The sequence below is a fragment of the Magnolia sinica genome, chromosome 6 (genome assembly GCF_029962835.1).
Source record: "Magnolia sinica isolate HGM2019 chromosome 6, MsV1, whole genome shotgun sequence".
Classification (NCBI taxonomy): domain Eukaryota; kingdom Viridiplantae; phylum Streptophyta; class Magnoliopsida; order Magnoliales; family Magnoliaceae; genus Magnolia; species Magnolia sinica.
Window position 1 is genome coordinate 102,623,070 of NC_080578.1, and position 10,349 is coordinate 102,633,418.

The window sequence follows — 10,349 nt, forward strand, 5'->3', positions numbered from 1 at the left end:
TAAATTTGCCATGTATTAAATAAGCCTTATGGTTGGCCCTAACAAAGTTTCAACAGTATTTTGTACAATCCCCGCATTATGTGGTATGATACACTTGGGCTTTGGCTCCATAGTTGTCTTTTAAAAAAAATTTAAAAATTAAAAAACAAAAAAGAAAAAACAAAGAAAGAGAAAATAGCGTCTTGAGACGTCTGCCTCATTAGAAAGTTTTCAACCATATGAATTCATTTGGACCGTTCATAGAACTCGAGCGCTACGATTCTAAGCATCTGGTCTTAGCACGACACGTACCACACCAACCAGATCAGTGGTGTATGGTACACCAGCCAATCGGTTTCGGAGGTATACGGTACACGACACGCTGCTATACGGTTGATGCGTTGATGTCATCAAGTTTTGTGGGTCCCATCATGAGATATGTGTTATATCATTTGAACCGTCCGTACATGGATGAACATGGATCGGCTACTCCCCTGACACCAGCCCTGTGGCTGATGGTCTTCTCTGTGGGCCCCACCATGATGTATGTGTTTCATCCATTCTGTTCATCCATTTTTACATATCATTTTAGGGCTTATACGAAAAATGAGAGGGATATAAATCTCAAGTGCACCACACCACAGGAAAACAATAGTGATTGGATATTCACCATTAAAATACCCCTGGGCCCACTGTACTGTTTATTTGACATCCAATCTGTTGATTAGGTCATACAGACCCAGATGAAGGGAAAAAGAAAAAGATCAGCTTGATCCAAAACTTTTATGGCCCCCAAAAAGTTTTTAATGGTAGATGTTCATTAAACACTGTTTCCTATAATGTGGTCCAATTGAGTTTGTAATATACCTCTTTTTTTGTCTCATTATATAAAATGATCTAGAAAAATAGATGGACGGCATGGATGAAACACATACTTTATGGTAGGGGCCACAGAGCACAGACCATCAGCCATTGGCAGGTGGCAGGGGGAGTAGCCAATCCGTTTCCGTTGTGGATATACTAAATACATCAGGTCCGTGTAACTTTGATATCATTTGAACCGTCCGTCCAACTCGGAGGTGGAGGAGATGGAACGGTCGTCTTAGTACGACACATAAGTTCCTGCGCTGGAAAACTGGGTGGGGCTCAACGTGATGTTTTTGAGAAATCCACCCCGTACATCAGTGTTCTGAGATCATTTTAGGACTTGAGACTAAAACTGAGAAGGATCCAAGACTCAAGTGGGCCGCACTAGAGTAAAAGGTAGGTATGAAAATTTCTACCGTTGAAAACTTTCTGGGGCAGAAAGTGATGTTTAAATGACATCCATACCGTTAATAACTTCATTCCTACTTGGATGAACTGAAAACACAAATATTAGCCTGATTCAAAACTTCTGTGGCCCACAAATATTTCAACTGTGTACGTTCAATACTCACATTTTAGGTCCACTTGAGTATTGTATACCGCTCATTTTTGGCCTATCATCCTAAAAATATCTCAGAAAACGGATGTACGGGGTGGATTTCTCAAAAACATCACGTTGGGCCCCACCCAGGTTTCCAGTGCAGGAACTTCCTGCGAAAGGCTTTCGCAGGAAATCCGCGTCCGCTGGTGTGAGGTACACCAGCCAATCCGCTTCCCTCGTTTTGTGGGCTTTTGCCCATTAATGATTTTAAAAAATTGATGGACGGTGTGGATTTCACACAAACATCACTATGGGCCCATCTGGATCTCGGAACAGTGCATTTGGGAGGAAATCCGCCTCCCGATCCGCGTACTGCGTACGCATATCCTTCTCCAATTCCCGCCAACGGAAGCTTCTCCGCTAAGCAAACGATAAATAGCGATTGCCATATTCGTTTTTCTTCTGCAGAAGCAACGGCCATCTTCAATCCGAAGGGAGGTTCAGAGAGAGAATGAATGTCGTTTATTATAAATTTAAAAGCGCAAAATGTTATGAGAGTTTGGCTATGCATGATTCTTTCATATCGGTCTGGAATTTGAAAGAAAAAATAGTTAAAGCAAAGCATTTGGAGAGAGGTACTGATTATGACCTCTTGCTTACGAATGCCCAGACCAATGAAGGTCGGTTCGTTTACTTTACCTCTTTCTTCTTTTTCATTCATTAATTTTATGTTTGGTGTCTGCAAGCAGCATTACTCTTAGTTATCCTACTGTATGGAATAAAATTGTGTTCCTTCTGATTGATTATTCTGCAATTTCAATCACTTGTTCGAAAACTGGATTGAAAGATTAATTCAAGTGTTTATGGATATTGTACAATGATTGTTCACAACTATCACGATTTCTAGTTATGTCAGCACTCCATTTTCATGGTATAAATCTTTCCCCTACCGAAATTGTTCTGAATTACCACGATTTCTGGTCATTTTGTTGGGGATTTGTGCTGCGGAATCACACTGATCTAGATCTAGGATAGCAATCCAAGAGCAACAAGCAATCACAAGAGAACACAAAGATTTAACGTGGAAAACCCTTGTAGGAAAAAACCACGGCACAAAGCGACAGAAATCCACTATGAAAATAGAAATTACAAAGAGAGAGGACTTACCCAATTCGAACAACCTCGAATCTCACCCTTGCTACACCCTTTTATAACCCTAGAACCCTTTTAGAAACCCTTAGAAAAACCTTTAGGAAGCCTCAAAATACTTTAGAATAGCCCTAGGGACCCCTATTTATAGTTTAGGAAACTCCACTTATGCACCTCTTTGAAACTGCATCAAATTTACGCAGTCTGCGTAGAATTTGCGTAACCCTCGACTAGTCGAAGGAGGGCTTCGACCCGTTGAGGGGACCCTCGACTGGTTGAGCAGCGCGGAAGAACAAAAACCATTGCCGCTGGACTTCGAGTCGAGTGAGCCTCGACCGGTCGAGTGGATCCTCGAGCCAGGCCCTTGACCGGTCGAGCAGCTCGGTCAATTTCAGATTTAAGACATCTGAATTGACAACACACTTCAGCACTCCATTCTGATGGTATACATCTTTACCTAACTGAAATTATTGGCAGGTAATGCACTACAATCTCCTCAGTCCCGACCATCTTACTGTTGGATGTTTCATTGCTAGTGACTAATGGCTATCTTATCTTTTGAAAAATGTATTTTGTTGGCTGATGATCACATGGCCAGGGTTATCCTGTGAGGAAGTTTGTTGCAGCATTGCCCATGATATGCTTGTCAGATGTAGTGACATTCCCATCAGACATCCCGTAGTTTGTGATTGGGAGCATTGATTTATGCTCCCATCAGGATGTCCAAGGGTCTAAATTCATAGTGGCTAGAGAACTTGCCCATCCAATTGAGATTCACTGATTGGAAGGCTACCATAGTCTATCTCACTGCCTTCTCAGGTGCAGACACATGGTGGCCCACCAAATCAATGAATGTAATCACTGTCCATGAGTTCCGTGTGTATGTTCAAATGCTTTGGTTTGCACCTCATGTAAGTCCATGAATTGATAATGCCTCATGGTAGCATTCCTTTATCTCCTCATCCATAGAAGGGGTCGGGATGATTATACTCAGGATATTTGATCAGAATTTTCTATGGTCAAAATGTCAATTGCAATTGGTGATAATTCTAGGTGTTGAGATTTTGCCTAGGATTAGACTGCGTATTTAAGATTTTATATTTTCCACACTTTTGTGCGCACATTGCTGGTGGGAGTTCTTCACTCTCATTGCCAGTCCCAAGCCTGATAATGGAGGGTTATTTCAACAATCTGACAGTATACAGAGTGGAATGGCAGAACAGGATTAGTGTAGCCGGCCCCAATTAGTTGGGATAAGGCTTAGATGATGATAATGATAATGATTTTTGACATCATTATCATCATCATCATCTAAACCTTATTCCAACTAATTGGGGCTGGCTACACGATTGAAGTTTTGCCATACTACTCTATCAAAGGCCATAACTCCAGTTAAACCATAGGTCATAGTCTTTTTCTTACTACCTCCAGCATATCCTGTTGGACCTTCCTATTGTACTATTGTACTTTTAGAGATTTCAACTTCTACCAACTCCAACCAATGCATAAGATTTAAATGATGATGATTTCTCTATAAGTTTATTTTGCTGGCAATATGTGTCATTATTCAGACATTCTCTGCAGTATTTTTTCATATAGTCTTTGTGGTATGTTGTGTTTTGCTTCAGATTATACTGATGAAGAAATGCTGGTACCAAGAAATACGTCTGTATTAGTTTGCCGGGTTCCCGGACCGCCTCGCATGCACATTGTTATAAAACGAGAAGAGTAATACATCTCACTCTGAATCTTGATCATTCATTTTGTGTTTTATATGCATTTATACATGTTTCACTTTCAAACCATTGGAAATAGTGAATTCTGTTTTGGCCTTTCTTTTCCCTGGCTTACATTCTCAGAGTTCTTTTGGTACTTAAGAGTCTTTATTTCTAAAGAGGAAATTAAAAGCTTCAATCTGTTTTCTGGTCGCAGAGAGAGTAAGGTAGAAGAAGTTTCAAATTCTAAGAGCACTGTGTCTGTTGCGGATTCATCTGACATGATATCTCTAAACGTAAGACTCTTTAGTGGACTGGTCTGGCAATGTCATTGTAGACACTGATTTTGGAAGAATTTTCTATTCTATTATGATTGCAAGTGAATGATTGGAAGTGGAAAATCCGAAATAATTATTTGTTTGTTTTGCTTTCCAGCCTGAAGAATCAGAAGGGTATGATTTTGGGAATGATCTTTTTGCTATTCCAGAAGTGTTGCCAGTGCAATTGAGCAATCTGGTGCAAAATGATCAAAGTAAGGCTAAGGAAGATAGGAAGGTGGAAATTAATCTAAGTAAGGCTGAGGAAGATAGGAGGATCAAGGCATTAGTCAATACACCTGCTTTGGACATGCAATGGTGAGATATTGTCCCTTTCATTTGTTCTCGGATATGATGTGGTGTTTCCATTGCCAACATGTTTTTCTTTCCTTCCACTCTCAGTCTCACCGTTCTAGATATGTTTCAGGAAAACAAAGGGAACTTTTGGTTTTGGAGGCAGCTTTGGAAGGGCTATGGGTGATAGAATGGTGAAGGGCCATGGTTTTGGTATGTTCCATGGAATTTAATGCCTTGTTTCTCTGTGTTTATTACTGGTACCAATGTTCCTTAATTATTTTAATTGTTAGCACAAACACCTTGGGTCTTTTGCATGTGATATAACTCACATTCCTCCAATGTTATTGAATGAAGAAAGTGTATGGCTTGCAAACATTGTATCTGATGTGCTTATATAAGCAAAGAGGGTCTAGACTCTTAATCCAACTTAAAATGGAAGATTTTTCTGAAATAGTAAACTTGCTAAAAGTAGTAAAGGTATCTAGTCCTACCCAAATCTGTAAACACAGCTTAGATGACTAAAAGAGACTTTGGACGACAACAGAACTCTGAAACCCCTAAATACAACAAAAACTTATCTTACTAAAAATAGTAAGTTGCAAGCTAAAATGCATATTTGAGCCTGAAAACAGCCTTTTTTTCTAAAAGAAATCCCTCTGGTCTAACCACCCCATCAATTACCATATAGTAGGCTGGTCAATAGCTTTCCAAGGACAGTTGAACATGCAAATCCAATAACCTGTCGCAAGGTTATGGCTGTCCAAAGCTATAGTGGGCATTTAGGCCACTAGAGCTTTTCGCCCTGTTTTCTTTCGATCCTAGCCATCCATGAAGTCGTCCACAACCTGTTCCACATCAGTTCAGCATATACCTCTTTTTTTTTTTTCAATCTGAGGATCTTCTTGTTTTCTATTTTCAGTTTTCATATATAAACTTATTATCGTTGCAGTTCTTTCTGGTTCTAACATTTAAAATTTTGCTTGATATGAAGGTCGGGGTGGATTGTTGGAGCGCAAGACACCTCCACAAGGGTATATCTGTCATAGATGCAAAGTGCCCGGGCATTTTATTCAGTATTGCCCAACAAATGGCGATCCTAGCTACAACATTAAAAGGTTGAAACATCCAACTGGAATTCCAAGGTCGATGCTAGTGGAAACTCCAGATGGCTCCTATGCATTACCAAGTGGAGCTGTTGCCGTTGTAAAGCCAAATGAGTAAGCTGATAATCTCTCTCTCTCTCTCTCTCTCTCTCTCTCTCTCTCTCTCTCTCTCTCTCTCTCTCTCTCTCTCTCTCTCTCTCTCTCTCTCTCTCTCTCTCTCTCTCTCTCTCTCTCTCTCTCTCTCTCTCTCTCTCTCTCTCTCTCTCTCTCTCTCTCTCTCTCTCTCTCTCTCTCTCTCTCTCTCTCTCTCTCTCTCTCTCTCTCTCTCTCTCTCTCTCTCTCTCTCTCTGCTCTCTCTCTCTCTCTCCTCCTCCTCTTCTCTCTCTCTCCAATTCTCCCCCTCCTCCTCCTCTCTCTCTCTCTCTCTCTCTCTCTCTCTCTCTCTCTCTCTCTCTCTCTCTCTCTCAACATGAAACAGAGATGCTTTTTTGAAGGAGATTGAGGGGTTGCCTTCAACTCGATCTGTCAGTGATATTCCTCCAGAATTGCATTGCCCACTGTGTAAACAAGTAATGAAAGATGCTGCCATGACTGGCAAGTGCTGTTTCAGGAGTTTCTGCGACAAATGTAAGTTTTCTGATCTTTGAACTGTCCCTTTTGTGGTTCTTTTTAGAAATAATAATTTTAATTTTGTATTGTATTTGGCGATCTTTTTTTTCTTTTTCTTTTTTTTTGTATTTTTAACTGAATTTGGCAACTTCATTACCCCTCTGCTGTACTAGTTACCTGCTTTCAATTGCAATAGAGCATGTTGTTAATTATGCATTACTTCATTTGTTCGCACCAAATATCATGAAATTTCATTATCATCAGTCTAAGTTGCTGCAATATTTCACTAAGTTTGGAACAACCAAACACATCCTCAACCATTTCTATAATTCTTCTTTTAAAAATAAAAGCAAAGAGTTCTTCAAAAAATAAAAAGGAAATGAAGCAAAGACACTAGTCAATGCAAAAGAACCAATTTAATTTTATTATCTTGTTACATAATAAAAGCATGTTGCTTCTGCCAGTGCTGGGATCTTGCCACTTCCAAATTACAAACTTCATGCTGACAATGCTCGCGTCTTATGAGCTTTGAAGCCCACAATGCACCCTCGCATTCCATCATCGTATGGCATCTGAGATTTGTACTAGGTTGGCCATTCTTGTGTGGCAACCTGACTGAAGATCAAGGTGGCCATCTCTGTATGAAAACTGCCAAAATGTTCACATGCGGCCCCAACGGATTAGTGAACTGGCATTATATTTGGTCGATCATATATGTAGTGGGCCCACCTGATTCAAGGCCTGGATGCCCTGCAGATGGTAATGGAATGGTGGGCTTTACAAAACTCAGTTTTTAGTGGGGGATCTTTGCAGAGATGTGAAACTCTGGTTTAAAATAGCATCATGATACACAATGTTGGGGTCTATTGTGCTTTACTTTTCATGGCAGTTGTTTTTTGCATTTTCATTCAATGTTTATTGATTCATTTAAAGATTTAGGCCTTAGGTTATAATATTTTTTTAGATGTGCTGTAAATTCTCAGTTATCTGTGCATTTTTAATCAGGTATCAGGGACCACATAATCTCAAAGTCAATGTGTGCATGTGGGGCCGCATATATCCTTGCAGATAGCCTGATACCTAATAAGACACTCAGGGAGACCATCAACAGTGTCTTAGAGTCGACAACCAGTAGTACTCTAGAAAATGCTGGAAGCTTATCAAATGTTCAAGGTTTGCATTTCACTGAATCATGTCTCCTTCAGTTTATCTGATTCAGATAATATTTCTGGTGTGATAATCTAAACCCAACTGTTTTCCTCAGAGAGCAATTCGTGCATTCTTTCTGCTCCTGTGAAGGAAGAACACATGCCACCTTCTCGTAAAAATAACACTTCAAATAGAAAGAGACCTTTGGATGAAGAGAAGCTTACCATTGGTAGTCTCCATCAATCCTTGGAGAGAAGTAAGACGACAGCAAATACCACAAAATCTGAAGTGACAGTGGAGCCTATAAGTGGGAAAGAACCAGCATGGTGGGGGGTTGTTCCTCCTCTAGCCGAAGAGAAAGTCCAGCAGAACCTGCCCATTGGAGGTCCAGGTGAATAATTTTCACGCATTGAATTTGATATTAAAAATCGTTTTGTTTTGGTTTGTGGGATAGTTTTTGGCCCAGTTAGGTTAGTCATGCTCACCTGGGAATTAGGAGCATGTTGAGGCTTTTACCCATTACCAGCCAATTTTAAATGAAATCACAAGTTTTTTTTTTTTTTTTTTTTTTTTTTGTGTATATATATATATTCTAAGTGAGATGTATATGTTGGTTGTTTCCTGACCTTTTCTAATCACTACAGGAATGAAGAAAAGGAAGCAAGCATGCAAAGCTGGTAATGGTGAGTCTGTTACATTTGGGTTTTTTTTCTTTCTTTCTTTCTAAATAACATCTATCCATGATTTCTCAATATGTGACTGAAACCCACATGTATTACGAAATATGCATGGCTGCCCCCTTAGGTGAATACATGCTGGGTTTGGGAGATCTTCTATTGGAAAATTTCATTTGCACCTTCATTCTTGAAAACAAAAAATCCGAACTTTGAAACCTGATACAGTATTAGTCTTATGTTTTAGCAAAATAATGACCTAAGTCAATGCCAAAGATACTGTATTTATGGCATAACTGTCTAAGATCACCTGCAGGGATTTTTTTTTAAAACCATTTCCATTATCTTGTGATTTGAAAACCAAAATGGTTGAATAATATTATAATTTATTTTTGCAAATGCGCTTGTGCACACGCAAACAGAGGGAGGAATTAATGCAAGGATAAGTGCCAACCTGTCAATTATGTACAACATCCAACCCGTCTGACAGGTTCACCTGCTTCCACAAACTCCAAGCCAATCCACTCATCAGGTGGGCTACACCATAGCAATTGACAGAAGCCCATCTGATTCAGAGTACAGGTATGGCCTACCTAACTAGTGGATCAGGCTATTTTTTATGGCAGGCAATCTTCATGGTGGGCCCAAACTTTGGATGGGTTTGATGTGTTACACAATTAACAGGTGGGTTCTCATCCACTAGTTGGATGGTATATGAGACGGGTTTAGAGGCTCTGTTGGTGCTGCAAAATTGGAACAAGGGATGGCTTTGCAAGGCCTAAATCCACATAGTCAGTTTGGTTATAACTTATGTTGATTAAGGATGAATTCTCATTTTGATTTACTAGCATTCTAAGTTCTCAAATTCTATTTTCATTCATGGATATAACGTTGTTTAGAAATTCAATTTCTGCAAGTATTGATATGCTTGTGGTGACCTGCAGTTGACAAAGTGATCTCAACTGCTCTGTTCCATTGTTACACACAAGGATTAGAATGATGAATCTTACTGACTGTTGAAGAAAGAGAAGGCACACATTTGAAGTTTCCAAGAAGTCAATGTGAATTTTGTTTTTTGGAAGAAATGTAAATAGGGAAAATTTATTTTTCTTATTTATTTTGGTGGTTGCCAAACAATTGTATAATAACTTATTTTTTGGTTATATAAAGAAAAAATTCATTTGTGCATGAGACTTGCTGGTTATTGTCTTTACTTGAATCTTGATAGGCATTATCCATGGCACATGCATTTTTTGACATGTATCCATTGGATAGAGAAGCTTTGAGTTCGTTGGTGAAAATGCCATACATTTCTTATTTGCTTGTATGGATTTTGTCCAATCAATGTTGATGGGGGGTTTGAATCTGATAGATGCCTCACATATAAGGGTGGCAATTGGCAGGGTAGCCTGCCGAGTCTGACCCTATTTTGGGCCAGGCTTGGAGTAGCTAATCCTGTGGGCTGGTCTTAGGCCTCGCATTCATGGCCCAAATAATTTTTAAGTTGGGCTTGGACTTTTATGTCATTTTAGCCCAATGTGAATGTAGACCATTGGTTTCGTTTCTCTAAAATGCTTACGCCTTTTGGCCCAACCTTTGATTGTCAATCCATTTTCAAAGTCACTTTGATATGATTACCCTACTCGTCTGATCAAAAGGATGGGAATGCATGGCCCATATTTATTATACTAGAAAATTTTCAACTTAGTTATTTGGACTGTCCACCATTTGGGGCTACCTTTAATTGCCTCCACCTCTTATGATTTGACTTTATTTGGTGATCATAATCATCCAATTATGACAATGAAAGGATGATCCATAACGATTATACTAAAAAAGTCAAGTTACTGATTTAAGGAATTTTTACGAACAAATTTCTCATAAATTTCAATTTTACCAAAGGATTCCTTTACAAATTAACAACTCCTGGTAGTTCTTTTTAAGAAGGG

At 39.4% G+C, this 10,349-nt stretch overlaps 1 protein-coding gene across 2 annotated transcripts; it reads left to right on the plus strand.

Moving 5' to 3' along the window:
- The first annotated feature begins 1,884 nt into the window (after positions 1-1,884).
- On the plus strand, positions 1,885-9,762 carry LOC131249335 (E3 ubiquitin ligase PQT3-like). 2 transcript variants are annotated; one of them, XM_058250019.1, is made up of 11 exons: positions 1,885-2,067; positions 4,165-4,264; positions 4,469-4,547; positions 4,687-4,886; positions 4,996-5,075; positions 5,857-6,082; positions 6,447-6,595; positions 7,583-7,750; positions 7,842-8,117; positions 8,371-8,409; positions 9,345-9,762. In XM_058250019.1, the coding sequence occupies exons 1-11, from the start codon at positions 1,899-1,901 to the stop codon at positions 9,398-9,400; spliced, it is 1,542 nt and encodes a 513-aa protein (XP_058106002.1). In that variant the 5' UTR covers positions 1,885-1,898; the 3' UTR covers positions 9,401-9,762. The 2 variants fall into 2 exon arrangements, with proteins under 2 accessions (XP_058106002.1, XP_058106003.1); XM_058250020.1 differs by lacking the exon at positions 4,165-4,264 and having other exon boundaries at positions 9,345-9,757.
- Positions 9,763-10,349: the final 587 nt, after the last annotated feature.

Excerpts from the sequence above, each read along its gene's own strand:
- LOC131249335 (XM_058250019.1), top strand. The coding sequence starts at position 1,899 with ATGAATGTCGTTTATTATAAATTTAAAAGCGCAAAATGTTATGAGAGT. Across the intron at positions 4,887-4,995 it reads CCTGCTTTGGACATGCAATG|GAAAACAAAGGGAACTTTTG; the intron begins GTGAGATATTGT and ends GATATGTTTCAG. Across the intron at positions 8,118-8,370 it reads CCTGCCCATTGGAGGTCCAG|GAATGAAGAAAAGGAAGCAA; the intron begins GTGAATAATTTT and ends TAATCACTACAG.